This window comes from Myotis daubentonii, chromosome 3 (assembly GCF_963259705.1).
Source record: "Myotis daubentonii chromosome 3, mMyoDau2.1, whole genome shotgun sequence".
NCBI lineage: Eukaryota > Metazoa > Chordata > Mammalia > Chiroptera > Vespertilionidae > Myotis > Myotis daubentonii.
In genome coordinates, this window is record NC_081842.1 from 67,632,074 (window position 1) to 67,658,494 (window position 26,421).

Here is a 26,421-nt window from a genome sequence, read left to right on the forward strand (position 1 = left end):
CCATCTATTTTTTTAGCTGAGTTATTCAGTGTACTTTCTCCACTTTATCTGATCATGAAGCTTAAACCAGGTGATTTCAGAACATCTTCTATGTTATCCTTTCCTTTTCCTTTTATCTTGCCTTCAGATCTGGTGCTGTTGGAATAGGAAATTAATAGGATAAAAGATAAAAATGTGATGACCTGAAGAGAAATTGCCAAACAAATATGAGAGTCTCAAAATGAAAAATTGTAAATAGTATAGAGTTCAGGGCAGACTTGAAGAAGTTAGGGGGAGGAAGAGAGAATAAGGACCATACAAGGTCAAAAGATACGTCACCTTCAGCTATGCAAATGTACAGACCATCACTGAACCGGATGCTTGGCCAATGATCTCTGAGAAACAACCATATACTCAGAACACTGTTTATGTCATTAATAGTCTCTCTTTGGAAAGGAGGACAATACTTCACAGAATATTGTGATGATTGGATAATTGATGCATAGAAAACATTTAGAAGACTGCCTGGCATATGGTAAGTAATTATTCATATGTGAAAAATACACACAAAAAGTAAAAAAAAAAAAGCAAACAAAGACCCAGTCACTCTTCATAGTCGGTTATTATATATTTTTAAGTAACCACATATTTGTTCTTTCCAAAATAAATGATATCTAGGATGGAAATGAGACAGGTTAAATGAATGTTAGTCTGGGTTAAATAGTAAACCTATGTTTCTGTTCATATGAGGAAATAAACCTTACTAATTACATTAAAATGATCTTTGCATAATATTAAGACATCCAAAGCAGGCAAATGTTCAGCCTATTTAAAAATACTATAGCTTTTTCTGATTAAAGAATAGGTTAACGGGATAAACCAACATCACTAAGAAGAGGGGTTTGTTCCATTACAAGGACCATCTTCCAACCTTGGAATCAAGGTTCCAAACCTTCTGGAAGAGTTGGTTGACCAGTTCCTTGGGTTCTCTGGTGGCCCCCACTCGTCCCTGAGCCGCACCAAGGCCTCTCTGCTCAATTTGGATGGATGTCTGCACCATATAATGGACCCTGTTGGTCTAGCCACATGGAGAAACAAGACTTCTTTGATGCGCTCCTCCAAGGCTGTGCATTCGGTGGAGGAAAGAGCAGCAGTGGGAGAACTCTGCCATCCTGACAATTTGGAGAGAAACGTGCCTGGGACTGACTCTTTAAAGTCTGCTCATTCAGTTCTGTGAAACTGAAAAGTAGGGACACATATCTATCTCTTAGCTGCCTGAATGATGTCTCTTCTTATCCCTGCCGGCTCTCAACATCTGTCACTCTGATAGACTGTGTTTCTGAGGATAGCCCTCTAGTCCTCAGTTTCCCGTGGTCACCTTAGAGAGGGACACCCTTATCATATCTAACTCTGAATCTTCTTATAAAAAGGCATGTTTTACTTCTCCAAAATGACTTTTTCCTCAAAGTCCAGGAACTTTGTTTATCTGATTTCCTAAGATATTTCCCTGGAGTCCGGAGGCAAATCCTCTGTAAAATGGGACTGGAAACAGAGCAGCAAACCGGAGAGTAGGGCCAACTTGCTGCAGGGAGAAAACGCATCTCCACAGAAGGTCAAGAGGATTTGAGGTGAAATGCGATGTTTGGGAAAAGTAGCCTGCTAAGAAAAATGTGCTAAAAACAGATCCCTACAATCAAAAAGCCAAAATTAATTTTGAAAGCTGTTTTGTGTGTGGTAAGCTGAATGCTTATGCAAATAATATATTTGAAATGAAGAACAAACGCAGAAAGGCAAGGCCAATAATACAAGACAAGAAAAAATAAGTCAAAACCATACGTTTGTAGGTATGTGATAAGTGATTCTGGTTTTAAAAAACAACTTGGAATTTTTAAAAGTCATTTCAATGGCTACAACTTCATGTGATAGTCACAGAGAGATAACTGCTTTATTTTTGTTTTGAATGCCTTTACTATTAAAGACTACATTCTAGAAAGGTAAGGATGTTTAGAATATAAAGATCCTTGGAAGCTCATTTACCAGGGGTCTGTGGTGAATCATTTTTGAAGGTGTGATGATGGTGTATCTTTTCCAATTTTCTATTTGGCTTAAACACTTCTAGCACATAAACGTCATCATTAATGGAAGGGGGGAAAATAAATGTCCCCTATTAAAAGAGCATGAGACTGCTCAATAAGTAAGATTTTATCATAACATTTAAAATTTCATTTCAATTCTGAGGATGAACGTTATTAAAAAGTTGGCCACTTTTGATTCTGAAGTGGGCCTTTGTAGCTGTTTTTTGAACTCCCGGAATAAAGAGGGTTGATTTGTGATGGAATCTCTGTAGCCTGCGGTCATATATTACAATATGTTGTAAATCCAGAGAGTACAATATAGATTTCACAGGGGGCCCCGGGGTTAATTGAAATTCCATCTGCTTCTTCTCTGCAGCAAACTTAGTATCCTGGGTATTAGCTTAGGATAAGATATGGGATTTACAATTTTTTATTTTTATTTTTAGGCGAAAGTAGAAGTTTGCCTAAATCTGCTCCTTCCTACTTTCTACCTCCTACCTTCAATTTGAAAAAAGTTGACAAGACAGCCTTTATTTTCCCTGAGAGCCCCCCTTCTTTCCAGGGCATGCCGGGCAATGCCACGTATTCTCAGGCTCCCAATGGCCCCCATTACTGTCAATTAGTTACGGAATGCTACAGGGATTCATGCCTGACAGCTCAGTAAAGGCAGGAGAAATGGGCTCAGTAGGGAGTGAGGGGCCTGATTCTTTTTTGTGCACAAGAAATACCTTTCTCAGCAAGGCTCTTAATGGCTGTCCCCTCTTTCTTTCCCTCTGCCCAAGCGCTATGCCCCCATGATCCCAAAACACATCACATACACATGTTCACACACTGAGGTGTTTGTGTGACTATTGCACAGGACTGTGAGAACTCTCAGAGCTGGGGGCTCTGACATGTCTTTAGAACCTCTGAAAATTACAGAGCTTTTCCAATGTATATCTTTGCTATAATCTGAGTCCTAACTCCCTCTCTTCAGAAGGTTTCTTGTTCCCAGGTGCCTCGTGGCCTCTGTGTTTTCCTTCTGCAGCTCTCCCTCCAAAGAACAAATGCACCCTCTTGGGCCACCGGCCTGGGAGGAGCCCGCTGCACTGTACTGGCTGTGGCCGAGGCAGTGGATTATGGTTCCCATCGCCTACCACTCCCGTGTCCTCCTGACTTCTTCTCTACCCTTTGCCTTGCTCTACTCTACTTTCCCACAGCTCGCCATCTTCCTTCTTCTGTCCCTGCCTAGATCATTCCACTTACTCTGGAGACCTGAGGCCAGGGATTTTGTTTTACTAATTTTTGTTCTTTCTCTCCCCTTCCTCCCTACCCCAAATATTTCTCATAACAGGACAAAGAGGCTTTGTTTGGTTCACCAACATGTCAGCATTTCATAGACCAACAGCTGCCACAAGTAGGAGCTCACTAATATTTGCTGAGAATGGATGCACGAGTAAAGAAACATTGAAGGTCACTCACTGGTGGTTTTTAGGGGTAAGGAGAAGCCAGCATCACACCAAAATGGTTTGCCTGTTCCTGGTCTTTGCTCTTTTATATGAGTACCAGTCTCTCTCTCTCTCTCTCTCTCTCTCTCTCTCTCTCTCTCTCAATCTCTCTCTCTCTCTCTCTCTCTCTCTCTCTCTCTCTCTCTCTCTCTCAACCTCTCTCTCTCTCTCTCTCTCCCATTCAAAATGAAGATATACTTAGGAAAAGCCTAATAGAAAATAGCAGATGCTCATAGCTATACCAAACACAATGCTTAAAGCGATTACATTTCTCCTGATTGGGTTTGAGAAAGATGACACAGTCAAGACAAAGGAAGATGGTACTCTAAAGGAAAACAGCCTTTGGAGCAATTCCAGTTCCCTGCAGCCTGGGTCACAGGGTTCCTGTCCCTTCCTTCCCCTGGAGCCTGGGTTACAGAGCTCTGGTCCTGGAGCCTGGCCCTGGGACATGTTGAGAGGAGTCACAACGGCAGTAGCAGGAAGACACTCCAGCCTGTCAACTCCAGCAATCTGTAGACAGGCAGAGAGAGAAGGTCCAGAAAGAGGGCAATGTGACCACAACAAGTGAGGGCTACAGGATGGATGTAAACCTCGGAGCAATTTCCAAGTAAGTCTTCAGGCATCTCTTTCAGAGATCTTACACTCAGGCATTATTGGGCAGACACTGCCCAGAGTAGGGCTCTGGTCTACAAAGGCAGATATCTTATATTGTAAACCCATCACCACTCATATCACTTTAAGATTGCTGCAGATTCAACAAGCTTCACATTCAAGCCACTTGAGGTGAATTTGCATTGATGTCTGCTCACCAAATCTGCTTTATTTCAGTACTTTACAAACTTTAATGTGAGAATGAATTAACTGGCAAGATCATGAAAATGAGAAGGAAATGACTGTGAGATGTGTCCTGAGATTTTACATTTCTAACAAGCTGCCAGGTGATGCCCTGTTGCTGGTCCACTGACACTGAGACACAAGATACTACTTCACAACAAGAAATGGAGAGCTTTGTAAAGATGGACTGATGCTAACCTGAACTAGAGAAGCAAAGTCTCAGGAATAAAGATTTTGTTTTCTCAGACAAGGAAAAAAATATGTATTTGTATCTATGATTCTCATATCTTTCCCTTATGGTAAATGAGTGTAGAAGGTGCTCAGAAATAGTAAATTAACTCATTGAGCTATACTAAAGCTGTCTGTCTAGCGTAAACTTTAACTAGCACTTGAATCAGAATGTTTTGTGGTTTTTCTTTTTGCTTTAAACAGTGGAGTTACTTCATCATGAAGAAAGAAATTAGCCATCTACACTAATAAAAGAGAAACATGCAAATTGGTGTCACTCTGCTATGCCCACCAGCCAATCAGAGCAACTATGCAAATTAACCCAACAAAGATGGCAGTTAATTTGCATACACAGGCGTGTAGCAAAGACTGAAGGCTCTGGCCAGAGTGAAGACTGAAGACTGAAGACTAAAGAGGCTTGGCTTCTCCAATGCAGCCTGGGTCCCAGGTGCAGGCAGCCAGGGGAAGGAAGGCCTATTGCACGAATCTCTTCGTGCAACAGGCCTCTAGTTGTATGATAAATGAGGTTACTTGACATACAACTAGCTGTCTACCTTGCTTCTTTCCTACCTGCTAAAGAAAAAGCAAAATAAAAGAGAAGGTAAGGTATATATAGTTCCATTGATAGTCAATAAATAAGGTTTTGTTTGGAAAGAATTACAACAAAATATCCATACATGAACATAGGTAATCTTACCAAGGTGTCTGCTCTCATAAGCCACAGGCTTGGGACTCAATTTTAACTTATATTTAAATGCATAGGCCCGGTCAGCATGGCTCAGTGGTTGAGCATCCACCTATGAACCAGGAGGTCACGGTTCAATTCCGGTCAGGGCACATGGCCAGATTGTGGGTTCCATCCCCAGTGGGGGGCGTGCAGAAGGCAGCAGATCCATGATTCCCTCTCATCATGGATGTTTCTCTCTCTCCCTCTCCCTTCCTCTCTGAAATCAATAAAAATAAAAAATAAAAAAAAAATGCATAGAAAAGTCCAAATCTAAAAATTAAGCAATAACATACATAAAAATTAAGCAATAATTTAAAATACATACTGTAATTTTACATATGAGATTTAAAATATTTTATATTTAGGCTAAAGTAGAAGTTTGCCACAGGTTTATGGAAGTTAAAGGGAGTTTATGAAAAGAAGAGATTAATTTAGCTTGAGATGGTTGAGGAATGGTTTTCTAAAAGATAGGACTTACATTGGAATTTGAAGGAAGGTTAGAGAGGTGAGAGCAAGAAGGATGGGTGCATCAGAAAGGACAAGACAATTGTGTATTGATCCAAGAGAACAAAGTGTTTGGGATCTTATGAGCAGAACAGTTTGCTGGAGTGATTTATTTCTTTAAGGAAAATATGGTAGAGGGAGAAACAGAGGGGACAAAAAAATTGGGATCTAATTAAAAAAGGTCTTAAATGTTAGACTTCATTCTGTAAATTGGTAATCATAATAATCCTATCTAATAAAAGAACAAAAGGGCAATTAACTATACCTCCGCTACACTTCCCATTGGCTAATCAGCGAGATATGCAAATTAACTGCCAACAAAGATGGTGGCAGCCACGCAGTTGAAGCGAGCAGGAGGTTTGCTTGCTCCAGTGATGGAGGAAGCCAAGGTTCCCCGCCTGCTGCGGCCCAGCTCTAAGCTCCGAAAGCAACAGCTCCGAAAGCAACAAAGTTTCAATTATAGAAGCCAAACAAACCCCAGATACCTGCTTTCAGCCAGCCGCGGCCTCGGAGCTAGGAGCGCCAGTGAAGGCAACAGAGTTTCAATTATAGAAGGTAAATAAATCCCAAAATTAAAAAAAAAAAAAATGGAGAGGCTGGGAGCTTCAGTTGCAGGCCAGCCTGAAGACGACCCTCAGCCCCTCACCCAGATTGGCCAGGCACCCCAGTGGGGACCCCCACCCTAAAGGGGGTGTGGCCAGCCTAAAAACAGCCATCAGCCCCTCACCCAGGCTGGCCAGGCACCCCAGTGGGGATCCCTACCCTGAAGGGGGTGTGACCAGCTGAAAACAGTCATCATCCCCTCACTCAGGCTGGCCAGGCACCCAAGCGGGACCCTCACCCTGATCCGGGATACACTTCAGGGCAAACCAGCCAGCCCCCACCAGTGCACCAGACCTCTATCCTATATAGTAAAAGGGTAATATGCAAACTTACCCTAACAGCAGAAAGACTGGGAATGACTGGTCACTATGACACACACTGACCACCAGTGGGCAGACGCTCAATGCAGGAGCTGCCCTCTGGTGGTCAGTGCGCTCCCACATGGGGGAGCTCTGTTCAGCCACAAGCCAGGCTGACAGCTGCCAGTACAGCGGTGGTGGTGGGAGCATCTTCTGCCTCCTCAGCAGGGCTAAGGATGTCCAAATGCAGCTTAGGTCTGCTCCCCGCTGGCAAGTGGACATCCCCCGGGGGCTGCCGGGCTGCCAGAGGGATGTCTGATTGCCAGCTTAGGCCCAATCCTCCGGGGAGCAGGCCTAAGCCAGCAGGTGGTCATCCCCCGAGGGGTCCCAGACTGAGAGAGGGCACAGGCCAGGCTGAGGGACCCCCTGACCCTGAGTGCACAAGTTTTTGTGCACCGAGCCTCTAGTTAAATAATAATGGGAGACCATTAAATGTTTTTAATAGAAGAGCACATTTAACAATAGTATTTGAATAGATTATTTTCAATCATCCAAATGGATGATTTTAAATCATCCATTCTGGAATAAGAGCCAGAATTAGGATGTTGGCCAAGGAACTGAATATATGGAATAGAGGACTGAGCTAAAGCAGCGGTTCTCAACCTGTGGGTCGCAACCCCTTTGGCGGTCGAACGACCCTTTCACAGGGGTCGCCTAAGACCATCCTGCATATCAGATATTTACATTATGATTCATAACAGTAGCAACATTACAGTTATGAAGTAGCAACGAAAATAATTTTATGGTTGGGTCACAACATGAGGAACTGTATTTAAAGGGCCAGAAAGTTGAGAACCACTGAGCTAAAGGAACCAGAGACTTCAATGACTGATGGGGTATTATACTTAACTAGAGGCCCAGTCCACAGATTCGTGCACCAGTGGGGTCCCTCAGCATAGCCTGCAGGGATCGGGCAGAAACTGGCAGCCCAACAATGCCTGCTGCTCCTGCTCATTCCAGCCCCGTTGTGCCTGCCACTGCCACAGCTGAGGAGGCTTGCTGCCACTCCGCTGCAGTCTCCGGGCTGCGGGGGCCAGCTGTGAGCCCTGTATCTGGTGTCTGACACCCGTCAGACAAGAGAGTGGCGCTCCTGCTGTGGGAGTGCACTGATCACTAGGGGGAAGTCCTGTGTTGAGAGTCTGCCCCCTGGTGATCAGTGTGCATCATAGCGACTGGTCAACCGGTTGTTCGGTTGTTTGGTCCTTTGGTCGCTTAGGCCATATATATATATATAGAGAGAGATAGATAGATAGATAGATAGATAGATAGATAGATAGATAGATAGATAGATATAGATAGATATAGATAATGGGCAGTGATTTTGAGGTTTGAAGTTAGTAGAATAGGAAATAAATAGTTTGGGGCAGGGGAATAAATCAATTTGAAATATTTTCAGTTTTAAGTAACAGTAGGACAAGTGGAAAATCCAATAAACAATTGGGAGTGGGACAGTATGACCCTGCTGAGAGATGGTCATAGCTGAAACCTTGAGGGTGAAGACATCTCCAAGGAAGAACGTGCAGAGACTGAATCCTGAGAAATGCTCATATGTGTACTCTGGATGGAGAAATAGCAATAGGAGAAGAAACAGTGGCACACAGAGTACTAAAGAAGTGAGAGGAAGAGGAAGTGTCAGGACAGAGGCAGTGGCCAGAGCATGAAACACTGCAGAGAAACTAAGAGATTAGATTAAGAGAAGGCTCCAAGGCCATGGTGCCTTTCCCAGAGGAACAATACAGAGGGGAAGGGTAGAAAGGGGTTGAGAAGAGATTAAAGAGTGAGCAAGTCATAGCAAAGTTAGGATTTATGGTGGACTTCCCCTTAGATAAAATAAAAATGAGATGAAAACTGGAGGGAAAAGTATGAACAAGTGTGTTTGTTGATTTATTAAAGCAATGGCATAGATTTCTTTGTTTATTGGTTAAGGGGGAGAGATAAGGGGGAGAGAAAAATTAATGGTATCTAAAAATTGCAGAAAGATAGAAATTTGAGGTAGTAAAATCTCAAAGAATATAGGCCCTCTGATAAAAGGATGATGAGTCTTATAAATGGCAAATGAAACCTCCAAACAACCTTGCCTCCACATATCTGGAGGAAGAGGGATGCAGAGATGGATTATTCAGGCTCCTGCAGGTCCCATCACCTCAATAAACTAGTATGTGAGATGGTTTTCAAACACTGGGTCAGGAGGTAAAGTGAAAGAATGGAGAAAGTTTGAACTGACCAATTGTGTTAGGAAATTGACCAAGGTGAATCAAAGCATTGCTAAACAACAGCTGTAATGAGCATGATTTGCCAAGTAAGGACAAACACACACTTCAAAACCAGACAGTGGGCATGACTTGAGAAATTGGAAGCAACACAACAGAGTGGGGGAAACAAAGTACCAGAATGCAAGGTGTTGAAGGCAGTGCAGAAGTGGCTGGCCATCAAGTCCACGTGGTGTTGATAGACCTCAATTGGCATGATCCAGACACTATAGCAAGAGGAAGGTGATTAAGCATGATGAACAAGAGCATCCAAGAAACTATTTAAAAGCCACTGGTTGGAAATCACGCAAAGGAAAGGACCTTACAGAGCACCATACCCTCAAGGAGCTATAGAACACTTAGAGAGGAGACAAGCACATGAACCCTGGGAGCACATCCACACAGTGCCACAGAGACAGGCCTTTGAAAACCACGAAGAAGAGTTGGTGGGAGCAGAGCCAGCTGAGAAGCATCTAGGGTGGCAAAATGAGAGTCATTCCCTTGCCTAACTTCATCACATCCTTCAAATATTCACAGCCATGCCACAGAGCTGCACCTTTAAGAAAGCTATACTCATCTTCTTTCTATGTCCAGTGTAGGGTACTTTGCTTAGCAGAGTATGATTTATTAAAAGGAAGAAATGAGACTTGTGAGGTAAAGAGAAGTCTGAAGTCCATTTAAAAAAAGAATTAGTTACTTATTTATTTTCCCCCTGTGTTATTGAGGTGTAATTGACATGAGTCGACATAAGAAATACTCAAACCTATAGGAAATTTTTATAAGCTTATTTGAGCCAAGTTGACCACAATTGCTGGGAAGCAAAATCTCAACAGATTGAGAAAATGCTCCGGAAAATTGCAATTTACCACTTATTTTATACATTAGAATCAAAGGGGACGAAGTAAGGGGGCTAAATGCAATCCACTGGTGGTAGATTAAGGAGGCAGGAGAAGGCAAAGCAGGGAAACCTTTGGGATTGGATAAAAAGTAAAACAGATACACACTTCTTTTACATTGGTGGGTACAGGACAGTTAACAGTGAACATTTCAGCACATAGAGATGGTATGTGGGAGAACAAGATAACAATGAGGCATTCTGTGGTCTCTGCGCTGGTGGGAGATTGTACCCTGAGGGGTCTGGAAAATAGGGGATTACTCTGAAATTCCAAAGATATGTTATCTTAGATGCAAAAAGTCAATAGACAAGCTCAGTTAAAGATTGACCTTTGTCAAGGAAAATACTGGCCTAGGACATGACTACCAGCCATGAGTCTCTTTTAGTCAGGAAGTTTTAATTTCAAACCATCGTATGTGGTTACTTTTTGTCTCTGGGTTTATAAACCTGCCATGCAGGCCTCTCCTGAGCTTGTCAGGTTTAGTATGTGGCCCCTTTTTCATCTACACATGTAACACTGTATTAGTTTAAGGTGCACAACATAATGATTTGATATATGTATATGTTGCAAAACGATTAGCACAATAAGATTAGTTAACATCCATCACCTCACATAGTTGTAATGTTTTCCTTGTAATGAGAACTTTTAAGATCTACTCTCCTAGCAACTTTAAAATATACCCTACAGCACTGTTGACTGTAGTCACATGGAATGGTCGATGAGGAGGCAGCTGCCAGGAGCACATGAACCCTGGGAGCACATCCACACAGTGCAGTAGAGATAGGCCTTTGAAAACCACAAAGAAGAGTTGGTGGGAGCAGAGCCAGCTGAGAAGAAACAGCTCAGCCATTGACTGCATGAGCAGCCTTTAGGAGCATTCCTAGGGGCTGCTTCTCCAGGGCCCCCTCACTCCTATGCCCACTCCTGGGGTCTCCCTGACTTCAGAGAATGCTGTTCAGGTCATTCAAGACTGAGGAGAAATTCTGGCTCTGCTACTTGCCAGCTTTGTGACCTTGGGCAAGTTGCTTAAGACAACTGAGTCTCACTTCCCTCTCCAATGGGGTAATAATTCTTGTAAGAAAAATGCATGGCACTAAGCAATGGCTTGATGTTATAGTCATTTTCAATTACTGTCTCATTTCTTGGTCATGAAAATGATAATTTCCTCCTTCCCATTTCTTTCATTCCGCCATATTGAATAGCAGAGAGCCTTCCCCTGGTCAGATGGATTTGGCTCAAGTCATCATTTGCCTGCACTGGACTGTTATTGCCTAATGCCTGCCTTGTCACAAACACACACACACACACACACACACACACACAAGCACTACTGAATCTGAATCTTGGAGAGGTAAGGCCTGGAATCTATGTTTTTAAAAGCTTCCATCCCTCATTAAGAACGTTGTACCTATTCAGACTCATGTCTCCTATGAGAATACATAACAATATTGTTTGAAAATAGAGGAATTATTTTCTATCAGGCTATCTTCTGAGAATGCAGCTACCTCGGTGACAGCATAGGAACACATCTGAAAGGAAGTTGTCCAGTTGGGGACTGGACATTGCACGGGAGCCCACCATCAAAAACAATATTCTTGTTTGTTTTTTGCGATACAGTAGGACAGTCTAGAGTCAGGCTTGGATTTGCTCCAATTATTTTTCTTTTTGGGGTTGAAAATAATCAAGGATCTCCCTCCACTTTACCTGTCACCTGTGATTCATGTCTTTCTAAAGAGTGAAGAATGGAGGCCTGCACTGAGGAGGAGAGGAGGGGTGCCTAACAGAGGAAGGAGGATTAGAGGCTGAGAGGGTGCTGGGAGAAGAGAGGCAGGGAGCAGGGGCGGGGACTGACTGTGAGCTCAATGCTCCATATGTTCAGTTCCAGCACGGTGGCATAAAATTCAGCAAATCGGCTCTGAGGAAATAATTTTGAGACATTTTTAATGTCTTGCTTAGTGTCCTGCACCTTTAGTGTGTGTGTGTGTGTGTGTGTGTGTGTGTGTGTGTGTGTGTGTGTGGTGGGGGTGGGGTGGTTGTATACTCAGAGTTGAAAATAAAAAAGCTCTCTCTATTGACTCCTGAATGGCTGAGATAAAGAGAACCACATGGGACTCATTGTCACAAGTGAGAGCTCAGAAGCTGGCCTCCTTTCCCCCCTTTATTGTACTATTCTCTTCCTTCCCCCACCCCTCCAAGCCTCCAAACGTCCTCCCAGCCCCCACCCAACCCCATCTTTCCACCCCCTCCCCCACTACCCCAATAGTCCAAAGACCCTCTTTTCAAGCTCCTGCTGCCTAGGCCTCCTCAGTTGGGCCCAAGACCTCCATTCAGAGTCACTGGTTTGGGTAAAATCCCTTATTCACCTCCTACACACACCCCTGCCCATCAGCTGAGCCTCAGTTCAGACCTCACAAAGCAGAACAAAACCAGCCCATAGAATTGATGGTTGCTGCTGGAGCAGCTCCCTCCTCCTTCCCCCAGGGTTCCTGCCCAGGCAGCTTCTATTCTCCTCGGCTCCCTCCCGCCCTGCCCCCAACTCCTGCTGGCTCTCTGTAGCTAACAACTGCACCCTGTTATTATTGTGCCCCCTATCATATTTATTCCCTTTTGGAGCTGATATGCACTTTTGTTGGAGGCAACCGACGCATTTTCTGACATTTTAGCGCTTCTGTTCGTTGAGGGGGGGGGGGGTGATGGCGGTAGTGGCCGCAGGGGCAACCCATGCTTCCAAGGTGCAGCAAGCAGCACAGAAACGAGGAAGGAGAGAACAAAACCCCAAACAAGGGGACTGGAGAGGAGAGAGAAGACATTGTAACTTGTTAGTGACCCAATGCCAAAGAGGCAAGGGGAGGGCGACGCTAATGAGTGTGATGACAGTTGTATTTAGGAGAGCGGTATTTCCCCGCGGGGCTGCAAGGTGGCTAACTTTGTTACATTACAGCACTCAGCTAAACTTCCACTTTCACAAGTTTCCTAAATTTTTGGGAAATCAGAGAGAATGAGAAAGTGTGAAATCCTGGGAGACTCAAAAAGGGGTAACAACAAAAGGAGAGAGGAAAACAGGGAGAAAGAAATGAACACTTTTTTTGTTCTTCATGTAACACAATTGAAAGCACCCAATAGACTTGGCAAAGGTCTCTGTGCCTTTTTAAAATGTAAAGCTTAGGAAATGTGAGGTGAGTCTTACAAACTGTAGTGATTAGTCAACTTACCAGATTTCTGCACATCCATTTCCATTAGGAATTTTGTGGTCATGAGTTAGAAGTGATGTCTGAAAGCATAGTTCCAATTAATGACGGTAGAGAGTGCGCAAATATCAATGGAGAGGAACCTGAGGGAATCACAGATAATTAATCTTCACTTGACCCCTCCTCCCCAGAGAGAAGAATTTTTATTCCAATTGTACGTGTGAGGAAAGGAAGACAGACAGCACGGTGATCCGCTCAAAGCCCAAGGTAGAGTGAGGGATCCAGAACATCTGGTGGCTGGACCCTGGGAAGCTCTTGGGAAAACCGCAGCCTTCTTTCACTATCTGGTTTCTAGGGAAGAATGCATGTGATGAGGAAATCTGAACACAAAATTCCAACATATCCCTTTAGGAGGAGAGCCAGTCCAGCGCACACGAAGGGGACAGATTAGTTTGTGGGATTAGTCATCTCCAGACTTGGTTTTCTTTCCTTATAAGACAAAAAGAGGAATCTTGTGAAAAGGCTACGTAGGGGGAGATGTTCCACGTCTTCTCTGACAGTGCTCTTCCACTTTTCTAAATAATGTGTTGTGTTCTTGGAAATACCCTTTCAAATTGCGTAAAGCATTTACAGTTGCATGTGGCACGCATTATACCCTCAGCTTTCAGATGGAGAAACAGGTTGAGAGAAATTGAATCTCTAGTGCAAGGTTACTCAGAGCCCCCGTGGTAGGAGGAGGCCTAGAATGCAGCATTCCTAGGCTGAAATCCACCCACCTTCCTGTAAGATCAATGTTATCCAACAGGTCCTCGAACAGAATTTCCAAAGCTTATTCTTATTTTTATAGCCAAGCTTTCCCATCTCCCTCTTGTGCAAACGTAAAAAGGTGCCCATTGCACCTTTCATGGTCTCTCCTGAGAGAGCAAATCTAACATTTCTCACAGGTTTTACTTCAGAATAAACCCTTCAACCTTTACTTTATTCTCCCATCTTACAATTTCTCCTCACACTAGGCTTGACTCACGTCTATCCGCAGGCAGAAGCAGGATACCTGCCCCAATGTCCCTTTCTCAGGATTACAGGTACCCCTACTGGTATTAGCACAAAAAAATACTGCTCCATGGTATTTGTATAGTGCTTCGTAGTATGTAAAAAGGTTTCATACAGCCTTTCAGTTGGATTTCACTGCCGCCCCGAGGGTTTTACAGGTAAAGAAACAGAGTCAGGCTTAAAGAGGTTATGTGTCCAAAGTCACAAAGCTACGAAGGTGTGTGTGTGTGTGTGTGTGTGTGTGTGTGTGTGTGTGTGTGTGTTTGGGGGCAGGGAAGTGGGGAGTTGGTGGGGAGAATATGAGAACCAGGTCTTCTAGGATTCAGGTGCAGAAAGTTTTAAGCTAGTGCTGGAGAGAGTGACTGGAGAATGAATTTTCTCTGTTAGACGAATGAAGTTAACATTGACAATACAGTCTCTGGAAATAATTCAGCCTCAAGAAAATCTGTAGGTATTTCTCAAGTCTTACTAAGGAACCTAGGACCACTACTTAAAACTCACAAAGACTGCAAAATATGGGGTAAACTGTAATCTATTTTCATGCATGGACTTGAGATCTGGGTGACCTCGAAACGTTCTGCCACTTTGTGGGCATAATTTATTCAGCTAACATGTATAGTGTAGGGGTCGGAAACATCACCCATTGTTAGAAAAGAGTGTGTCTTCAGTAGGTAAATGTTAGGTGAAGTGTTCTGAACTATTAAACAGGTCAGGTGGCCAATAGCATTGTTCACATCATCTATCACATCATCTATGTCTTTACTAATTTTTTGTCTAGGTCAGTGATGGCGAACCTTTTGAGCTCGGCGTGTCAGCATTTTGAAAAACCCTAACTTAACTCTGGTGCCGTGTCACGTATAGAAATTTTTTGATATTTGCAACCATAGTAAAACAAAGATTTGTATTTTTGACATTTATTTTATATATTTAAATGCCATTTAACAAAGAAAAATCAACCAAAACAATGAGTTCGTGTGTCACCTCTGACACGCGTGTCATAGGTTCGCCATCACTGATCTAGGTCTATCAATGGCTGAGGAAAGGGTATTAAAACCTCCCCCGTGACTGTAGATCTCTCTTTAATTCTGTCCATTTTTTTTTTGTGTATTTTGAAGCTCTGTTATAAGGTGCATACTCACTTATTATTTTATGTCTTCCTGGTGAATAGACTCATTTATCATTATGAAATGTCCTTCTTTACCTGGAAATACTCTGTCTTTAAGTCTATTTTACCTGATATTAATATAGTCATTCCACAATTCTTATGCTTATTGCTTGATGAGTTATCTTTTGACCCAGTTACTTTCAACTTACATTATCCACTCAGAATCAAATGCAATGAAACTCCTGTTTACTTAAGAGTCTTTTGTGGATTTTAATAGTTTGAATAAAATATTAAAAGTATGACCATCTCTGAATGAATCAATAAGAAGAAATTTCTGAACTAAAAAGTTAAAATCAGGTGCAGATGGCTTAGTTGACAGAAGTGGCCAGTTCCCTTGACCCATGTTAAAACTTCATCATCTGAACTCTCCATTTCTTTCCCTCCCTCTTCTCATTCACACTTCCTCCTACTCTTCTCACACTTCTGGTGGCCAACTTTTTCTCTTTCTCTCCTGAAATAAAATATTAGCCATGATCTTCTCACCTTCATTCATGATCATTAATTTTTCTTCAGTTGAACATCCCTGTCTCTCCTCTCCAACCAAAAGACTCAAGCAGGAACTCCCATTGAGTTCTTTCTTCTCTTGGGACTTTCTCCTCAATGCTCCTTTGGTTTCCCTTTAAACCCCTTGGTTTGGTAACCTTTCTTGTATGCCTCTTGAAATAGCTCACATTTTTCATGCTTCTTTTTTCCTTGTCAAATCCCTCCATAAAACTACTTCTTTTTCTTGTTCTCCTAGTTTTTTCCTTCTTTCCAGCCACATCAACTCAACTAGATGTCTCACTGTTTATTCAGTTTTTTGTTTATGTCTAAATCAGACAGTCAACGCCTTGAGGCTGGGGATTCATTCTTAGAGTTCCATGCTTTGCAAAATGCCATCTGCACTTACCACACTCTATAAATAATAAATAATCAGACCAAAGAATCAGTAAACTAGTGCCAGATCACTGATTAGCATAAGTACTCAACACATTGAGAGAGTTGCTGCTGCTGCTGCTGTTGCTGACACAAAACCTTTTTCTCCAAGGAAAACAGCAATGAAAAAAAAAAACTTGGAAAAAATACTTGGTCACAATTCAATTTGGACGAGGTAGAGGACAAACTAACTGTGAGGGGAAGGCTCCCAGGGCTCTTCTCACCCTCTCTCTCCTTAACTGAATTCCCATGTGGGCCGAGAGCTCTTTAGGTTCCCAGCCCTTGGCACAGTGCCTGACATTGGGTAGCCATGGAATAGACATAATCTTGAATTGTTGATCTGAATCTAAAGAATTAGGAGAACATTTAGTTCATTCCAGTGCCTAGCTATGGATTTCTTCTTGAGACAGAGCCTCACTCTTAACTAATTTTTAGACATATCCAATTGCTATAGAATCTGGATTAGTATGTTTAACCATATTTGATATTCAGAACTTAGAGAATTATGAGTGTGTGGGGGGTAATGGGGGATAAGGACACATATATAGTACTTTAATCAATAAAGAAACTAAAAAAAATGAAGAAGGCAGATGGAGTACACACCACACACACACACACACACACACACACACACACACACACACACTCAGAGTCATGAACCACATAATGATGTTTCGGTCAAGGACCAACTGTATATACAATGGTGGTCTCGTAAGATTATAGTGGAACTCAGTGACAACATAGCCATAGTAATATCATAGTGCAACACATTACTCATGTGTTTGTGGCAATGCTGTTGTAAAAAATACTACTGCACTGCCAGTTGTATAAAAGTATAGCATATACAATTACAGTACAGTAGTAGTCCATACCAAATAGGTTTGCGTAAGTGCACGCTGTGATGTTTGCCCAACAACGAAATCTCCTAATTACACATTTCTCAGAATGCACCTCTGTCATTGTTGCACATGATTGTGTGTGTAATTTTCAATATATATATATGCCAAATGAAAAAAATATACAACATATATGAAAATGAATAGTTCAATGAAAAGATTTGATCCTTCAAGAGATATATCCTCAGCTACATAGAAAACACATTACAGAGGACTTGTACTGAGTGTCCCGGTGGGTGGGGGCTGAATTTTGTTTACTGACAGTATATACTCCAGCGCTATGCCTAGGCATTTGCCTTCTAGCTTGCTCTAGAAGTACATATGCTATATATTCTCATATGAGGAATGGAGTTGGAGTTGTCCAACCACTAAGATGTAATGTTTAGGTGCTCTGGACATTGCTCTCCTTAACACTCACATCTAACGAGGCTGCGAATAGACATTCAGCACACATTTCCTAAGCTCCTTCTATAAAGCAGATTCTTCGTGCATAAGATGTGGCCCCGGCCCTTTAGGAAGACTACAGCAGGGCCCTCAAGTCCTGCATAACTTGGAAGGTTCTTATAACGTAGCATTGCTTTGGGTAAAGTAGCTTTATCTTGGGAGATGATGTTGAGGCTGGCATAGTTAAACTACACTGTGCCCCTGGGTTTGCATTAAAGTAACATATTCCACATTGATCAAGGGCAGCATAAGAAGTCAGCTGCTTACAGAATCTAAACTGAGAAACCAGAATAAAGATTCCTCTTTCCAGAACTCATTTGACCACACTAGGTGCCTCTAAAGTACCCCTAGCATTTCAGCTCATGGTCTGTGTATATACGTGTGTGCTAGAGAGCGAGAGAGAATTTGAGTTGTGTGGAACCAGCAGTGTGCTAGTCACTGTGAGAAGAAAAAGGCCCTGGTTTGTGTGTTTGCTGACTTCTGTGGTGTGAGTACTTCCACCATGGCTGATTTGAAGCTACCAGTGACTTAACAACCTGCTCAGACAGTTTCTGAATATTTTAAAAGTGACTGTCATCACCAGTGTAAGCTGACTCCAACATTCAGCTGCCTGGAACCTTCCTTTACCTTCCTTTGTTTCTTTCTCACTTACTATTTCTCTCTTCTCATAACTCCTCAGCCAGAAAGAGTAGGCTTTCTTTTCATCCCAATGGATCATGTTCTTATTCTATTATGGAATGGTAGGTTTGTTGGCTAGAGGCATCTTATAATTTATGATCCAAAACAGAACTTTTTTGAGAGTAAAAGGGAGCGCTCTCAATTATTCATCAGGACAACAGGAATAAATCAGGACTTTCCAAAGGACTGAAATGTATGATTACCACATGCATGGCCTAGTCTTCATCATCAGAAATTGTATTTTCTATAAAATATGGGATACACTCTATGACCTGAGTTTTCCATGCTTGCTTCTCAAAGAAATTTAGGAAATCTTTCTCATCCACGCCTGGTTCTTAACCCTGTTTTCTTGTTAAATAGGCCTCCAATATGGATGACTACAAGGAAACATCTGGTTATTTAATATTTTCTTACCTTTCTCTATTAATAAATATCCTTACAGGCCATTGAAAGGAGAGGCCTGTCTTTGAAGTCAGACTGGGATACACATTCAGGTCTGGAGTGTCAGTTTTATAGTCAGTGGATTGGGGGGCAGGAGGTACTGGACTTTAATGGGGTTACCAGCTCTTCCTGGTTCACCTGAAACTATCCTGATTTTAAACCTAGAATTCTGCATCCCAGGAACTCTCATGGTTCTGGGAAAACCGAGATGGTTGGTCAGCTTATAACCCCGCTGAACTGTTCAGAAGATCACACATCGTGTAACAGTGCATTTCATCTGGATGGAGCTGCTGTCCTCAGGGCAGGGTGAATGAATGTTAGAGGACAAATACCAAGCAATGTTTTCAGTTTTGCTTTGCTCTGTGTCCCCTCTGTTCTACTTTATTCCCAACTATGCAGAGCCACCACCTGTTCAGTAGACACATCTAGATGACGAGTTGGTCTTTTAAGTCGTCTCAGTAATGCAATTAATTATAGGCACAACATAAAAATTGTGAAGATTAATCTGATATAATCCTTCTTCCCCCACATGAGCCCCCAACAGGATTCTTTAATGAAAACCTCTGTAATCCCCTCACCAAGGGAAGCCCGCGTCGCCAAAGGTGGACTTGATTTTCCTGGGACTTCGCTTGGAATGTTCACTGCAATCAGGGGCAGAGGTTCAAGCAAGCTGTGCACTCCATCCGCCTCCCAGCGACCAGCACGAAACTGTTCTCTCACAGAGGCTTTATTTACACTGGCTTAATAAGAAGCTCGTTCCTTAAAACATAGTGTGAGTTTAATGCCAATGACAGGGGGTGGATGGCAAGTTTAGAACCAAACCTTCTACTCCCTGGGATGGTTCAGCTGGTGTCATCGCAGCACAGGTTTCTCTCTGCAGCCTGAGAGGTGCAACCCTGACAGGTAGGAAACAGCCCTAGAGGGGCCTGCTTGGTCTCAGGGACTCATTCCAACTCTGCCACCTCGGCCACAGCTGCCCCATTATACCAGGCAGAATAAATGACTCTTGCAGAGGCAGGCTTGAAATGACATCAACCTTTTTCCATCTGGAAAAAAATTGAAATCACCATCGTTTTGGTAGTTTTGTAGGGAGCAAAGGTTGTGACTTAAGAAGTTATGACTTGGAACTCAATTTAGGACAAAAGATGCCTTTTTCCATTTGCACCAGATGGTACACACACAGCACCTTCATTATTAGCTCTTCAACCACACACCTCTTTTTTAGGTTGGCAGGCCCTTCGGATTCTTCTTAAAACAATGCATATTCAATGTGCTGGGTGGGATTAATGAGCTCCAGTTCTTCCTTTAATTCCACCCTGCCCCTCCCTGCTCATGAGTGAGGCATATTGGACACAGCAGTAGGCAGAACAAGGATCGGGAGCCATCACAGTACCTGGTACATAGCAGGGATAATGAATAAGACCTGGTTTTCTGGCCCTGGCTGTGTTGTTAACTAGCTGTACGACCTCAGTGTCAGTTTACCTCTTTGGCTCTGTTTCCACACCTCTAAGAAGCCCCTGCATCTCTAAGAACCAATGCCTTGTACGCTTCAGCAGCTTTTCCACCTTCTCCTGATTTCTTTGTGTTCCTCTCTGTCTCTCCCTAGAAAGTGAGTAGGCTGATTGGATAGGCTGATGGGATGGCCCTGGCTGGGGATGAGGCGAGGATGGTGATTAAGATTGGCTAGGGGATGTGAGGGCGATCTGGCTGCGACAGCTGTCACCGCATTGATCGCCAGGGTTGATTCCACTGATCTGGCTGGCTGGGCGGGTGTCCACCTCCTCCCTCACCGATCCATGTGCATCCCTCCTGAAGCTGCACGCTTGGTCGGTCGAAGAGGACGACCTTCCCCGCAGAGGAGAGGACCGGTCTTCGGTCAAGGGTATAGGAGTAGCTGCGCTCCCCTGCTAGAACCTCCAAACAAGCTCTCAAGATTGGCTAGGAAAAACCACAGGTGTTTCCTTCCTCCCCTTTACTCAAGTCCTATTTTCAACAGGAGCCTCCCCAAGACACTAGATGACTTTGCCTTCTTCTGGAAACTGACTTCACAGGAGCCTCCCAGTCCTATTTCATGTCAGATTCTTCCTAACTCCCAGTCTATCATCTCCAACTTTGGGAGATGGTAGCTGACAGTGATGTCCTGATAAATTGGGTCTCCAAAAACGAAGTCCGAATTGGTATCATTCATCTATTTTCAGGGCAATTATGACTTTTATGGCTGATTTCAATCTAACAGTGGTTTAACAACCTGCTTGAGAATTTCCTGAATAATTAACACTCTGTTCTCATGGGCTGGTATGAAGCAATGCCAGCACACCACTGGCCTATATAGGCTATAAGTGGGAATCATACCTATTTCTTTCATTGGTCATGGTATCAACACAGCACAGTGCACACAGTAGGAACATACGTGAAACCCTTGATGGACTGAGCCTCTTCATGTCTTGATCAGTACAATCTTCCTTACCTTCTACTATAGACTGAAGAGTTGTATCCTTCTAAAATTCATACATTGAAGCCTAATCCCCAGTGTGATAGTATTTGCTGGTGGGGCATTAGGAAGGTGATTAGGTCATAAAGGTGATGTCCTCGTGATTAGGATTAGTGCCCTTTTAAAAGAGACCCCAGAAAGCTTTCTCACCCCTATCTTCCCTGTGAGGACACAGTGAGACGATAGCCATCCGTGAACCAGCAAGGGGGCCCTGGCCAGACACCAAATCTGCTGGCAATTTGATCTTGGTCTCCAGTTCCTCCAGAGCTGTGAGAAATAAATTTATATTGCTTATAAGCCATCTTGTCTATGGTATTCTGTTATAGCAGCCTGAACAGACTAACACAGTCTTCATAATCTTTCTTGTGGAAAATAATAGCAATATTTTACCAACCTGGTCTTGGCCCCTGGCCCTAATTCATTCTATTTATTGTGATTTTTTTTTTAGGATAAAAATTAGTCCAGTTTTGTTGTTGTTGTTCCTTTCTTCTCCTGGTACTTTGATTGTTAATGCATACATATATACCCATGAAAAAAATGGATGCTTTCCCAGTTTGTATCTTAGAAAAGGAAAGGTTCTCCTAGAGCAAAATATAAGCAGCCTGAACTCCACCTCACACTGGAGTCTTCTTGAGGTCCATGGCAGGTTGTGATTTATTCAAGGATTCCTTCTTGAAATCCCATCTCTGGAACTGACCATTAGGTCAAAAGAAAATTTTAGAGACCAACCTCTGATCAGCAAATCAGATATTGATTGCAGAAAGCTTTAATAACTTAAGGACCCTCCACTGTTGGACTCTTGTTTTAGTTCATTTTGTTTAACTTTTGCTGTAACTTTGTTGTGCAAGCTCTCATTGAAGAGCTATGCCAGTTGTGGCTCTTGGACAAAGTGTTCCTTTTTTCCTGCAGAGATGTTTCATCGGGAGCCAGCCTTGACTTTTCTTTCAGCCATAATGTAAGCATGAAAATACTATGAAAATGAACAACAAAAATAAGGTTTTATGGCTTTCTCCAGCAATGTAGAAAGCCAGGAAAGGCAAGAACAGAATTCAATCATTCATCTTCCTTTCCTATTAACTTGATTTCAATTTCTCTTCCAGAAAAAATATTTGACAGATTTCTTCATTAGTGTGGAGTTGGAGAAAGTGCAATAATTTTGGCTCAGGTGGGTTCACACTGCTTTACCCTGGCAGTTCTGGCCCATGGAGCTTAATGTTGGGTTTATGATTCATACCGGGTTACATAGCAAAGACTTAATGAAGAAGGCAATAAGGTTGCTGAGTGGGGGTCCAAGATTGCAACAGCCAAAAGCAGACATCATAGGTCAAGGCTGAGGTGTGCTGGAAAAGTTGGGCAAGGACAAAACTGTATCCACTAATTATTTCATTCCCAGAAATACAATCCACTCTCCAAAGTGGAAAAATACAAGAAGGCCACTACAAATAGAGTGAGATGTCAACAAATTAAAAGCAGTCATGATATTCACAGACTTCTGGGGTTAAAGTGTTAAGTGGTTATTACCAATCAGATTAGGGAGCAGTGGTGCATTTACACATTCCAAAGAGGACACAGCAGATAATTCTGAGAAGACATAGTCAGGGCCAGCCTGAAGCAAAATTATGTGATTTATCTTGGCTTCCCCTACTTCTGTTATTCTACCATCTATCTTGCTTCTCAAGTCTTATGACTCCCCATCCTTTCCAGGAGCTTTCTAGCTCCACTCATCATTGAGGCACTGAATTTTCATTAAAAATGCTTCCAGGAGAATATTATATGGTGAGTTTGATAATTTGGGACTCAGATTTAGATGTAAATACTGCCTTCCTATTGCTTTCTAGTCCAATAACATGCAAACCTGCCTGCATATTTAGGACTTGGGAAGCCTTTTAAAATATCAGTCCAGCCTGGTTGAGTGGCTCAGTTGGTTGAGCATCAGCCTGTGCACTGAAAGGTTGCTGGTTCCATTCAGACCACATACCAGGGTTGTGGGTTGGATCTCTGGTTGGGGACATATGGAAAGCAGCAGATGAATGTCTCTCTCTCTCTCTCTCTTTCTCTCTCTCTCTCTCTCTCTCTCTTTCTCTCTCTCTCTCTCTCATTCTCTGGTGCAGATTAAAAAATAAAATAGCCCAGCTAGTGTGGCTCAGTGGTTGAGCATTGACCTATGAACCAAGAGGACATGGTTTGATTCCTGCTCAGGGTACATGCCCAAGTTGTGGGCTCAATCCCCCTTAGGAGGTGTGCAGGAGGCAGCTGGTCAATGATTCTCTCTCATCATTGATGTTTTTATCTCTCCCTCCCTTTCCCTTCATCTCTGAAATCAATTAAAAAATATTTTTAAAACTAAAATACAAAATAAAATTTTAATCCATTTCCCTCCCTCTTCACCATCCTCCAAAGAATAAGGGCAGTGGGAGGAAGGGGTGTTTGGATGGTGGGAGGCAGCCTGATGGCTGAGGAATAAAGTGAGGAAGATGCAGAGGCGATAGATGAAGGAGGCAGGTTTGGGATGGGTTAGGGTTAGGATCCACATTTCTCACCCTCTGAGACAAGATTTTCAAACTTAAAAATAGGGAAGCTAGAAAGATCCTGATGTGTTGGATTGAAATTAGAAGTATTGGTATGAACTTATAAATTTTAAATACATGTACATAGATACAGAGGTAGTTATAGATATATGTAGCAATAAACACAACAAGTGCACAGATCTTGGCTTTTAAATACCTCCTCCATTAAAAGGAGCCAAGTCTTCTTAGAGGAATGGCTAGTTGTAGGGCTAGGTCAAGGAAAGAACAAGATGACCCCGAATCTTGTTGTAACAGAAAATAAATACTCAAAGAATGATAGGGACATGTCAATGGAGCACATAAGTCAGTTCAAAGGAGCTCTTACTGGCCAAGTTCAGGGAAACTTAAGAGTCAAAATATTAATAAGAAAATTGGATGGAAACTCAATGAATATAAGAATCCATGAGTTCACACTGATATAAATAAATGTATAAATAAACAAATGAAGGAGAAGAGGATGACAACTCTTACAAGAGGATAACACCTGAGTGTGGAGGTTTGATGAAGGATAGTACATTGGTTTAATATTAGAATATCTCCCCACAGAATACTAATCAAATACAAGAGGGAAATGGTGACCTCATAGTGGACACCACCAATAGTCAACAGGTTAGTATAATATGATGCATTGGGAAGAGCACAGCATCATTTCTCCAAATTTTCTGCCAAGAATGCAAGGAAACATGTTTCATCCAAGTCAAGTGTCTTCCTGATGAATGAGAGTCTGTGTTCTTTAAGACTGGCAAGAACACAGAGTCAGGGAAAGAGGGGGAACTGCTTCAGAATGAAGGTGAACAACGAGGCAATGGGTGTTCCTGGAGAAGAATGAGGAAAAGGAACATTGTTGGGACAGTTGGAGAAATTTGAATGTCAGTGGATTGGTGTTGTATTGATGTTGACTTTCAGACTGGGAAAGTGGTTTCATAGTACCACAGAATAGTGTTCTTGTTTTGTGGAAGTAGACATGTAGTATTTAGTTGTCATGGGTCAGGATGTCAAAAAAACAATGCTCTCTCTCTCTCTCTCTCTCTCTCTCTCTCTCTCTCTATATATATATATATATATATATATATATATATATATATATATATATATAATACTTGTCTACAAATTAATCGATATATACAAACTAGAGGCCCGTTGCAGGAAGATTCCTGCAAGAATAGGGCTTCCTATGGCTGGAGTGAAGCAGAGAAGGGAGCGAAACCTGCTAAGGTGGGCTTCACTCCCGTCTCCGCCGCCCAGCTTGTTTCACCCCTGCCTCCCTCCGCTGCCCGGCCTGACTTGTTTTGCCCCCACCTCCCTCTGCCACCCAGCCCGGCTTGTTTCGCCCCTGACTCCCTCCACTGCCCGGCTTGTTTTGCTCCCACCTCCACCACCCAGCTTGTTTTGGGCCACCTGGCTTGCCATATTTGTTGGCGATTAATTTGCATATCGTGCTGATTAGCCAATGGGAAGAATAGCAAAGGTATAGTCAATTACCATGTTTGGCTATTATTAGATAGGATATGTGTGCATATATGTATGCATGTATGTGTGCCAGAGTTACTAGAATTAGGCTAAGTATATAGAGCCCTAGGGGAGTGATCCAAGAAATAAAATAGTAACTTCTAATATTATCCCCATCTTTACTCATCATTATTTGGATCAAACACACACAGACATCATAGACCCAGTCTACTCCCTCAGAGTCCCCTAAATACCCCTCTTTGGTTGTCATGGTAAAATGTAAGTCCATGACCCTACACTATTGTTCATTTATACTGATATATATCTTTTGTTGTTGTTGTTGTTTTGTTTTTTTAAAAAATATATTTTATTGATTTTTACAGAGAGGGAGAGGAATAGAGAGTTAGAAACATCAATGAGAGAGAAACATTGATCAGCTGCCTCATGCACACTTCCCACTGGGGATGTGCCCACAACCAAGGTACATGCCCTTGACCAGAATCAAACCTGAGACCCTTGAGTCCACAGGCTGATGCTCTGTCCACTGAGCCAAACCGGTCAGGGCCTGATATATATCTTAAAGATCCTTCAAAGCCACAAGTAGCATTCATCCACCCAGCAAGTGTTTAATGAGCACCTACTAGGCGCCAGGCCCTGCTCAGGTTCTTGGGACACATCAGTGAACGAGAGGTAAGATCCCCTGCCCAGTGGTGCTCTACGTCAGGGTGATGATTTACGTGCATCATCCGTGACATTCGCCACCTAGTTGTGACCACGTCACAGCAGTGTTGATATATAGTTTTTGTTCTGACTCAAAAAAAGGAAACTCTTCATATTGTGCCTGCAGGCAGAACCTTCCCACAACACCAGGAACCTGGAGAGGCTCTTTAATGACAACCAAGTTTCCTTCATGATCCGCATGTGCTGTAATTCTTCTCCTTTGGGCTCTGGGGGACACATGTGGCCTTCAAAACAGTCAAACGCATCTGACTGAACAGAGCCACATACTCTGGGGTATCTGGTCTGGAAGTCATAATACTACGTCTTCATTATTGCAGCTGCTAAGTATGAGGGCACGGAGGAGGTGCACACAAACCCTTACAAATACTTGGTTACTTCTGTCGTTACCTGAGTGTGACTGACAGGCCCTGCTAATGGGGCTTAACATGCTGTCGATTTAGGAGAGGCGGGACTTT

General features: G+C 42.7%; 1 protein-coding gene across 1 annotated transcript in view; it reads right to left on the reverse strand.

The window, feature by feature from the left end:
* Positions 1 to 13,153: 13,153 nt before the first annotated feature.
* Positions 13,154 to 26,421, reverse strand: part of GTPBP8 (GTP binding protein 8 (putative)) — a 74,819-nt gene continuing 61,551 nt past the window's right edge. The window contains exon 6 of the mRNA XM_059687845.1: positions 13,154 to 13,272. Within this exon, the coding sequence (XP_059543828.1) occupies positions 13,200 to 13,272 (73 nt within the window). The 3' untranslated portion in view covers positions 13,154 to 13,199. The remainder of the gene's footprint in view (positions 13,273 to 26,421) is intronic.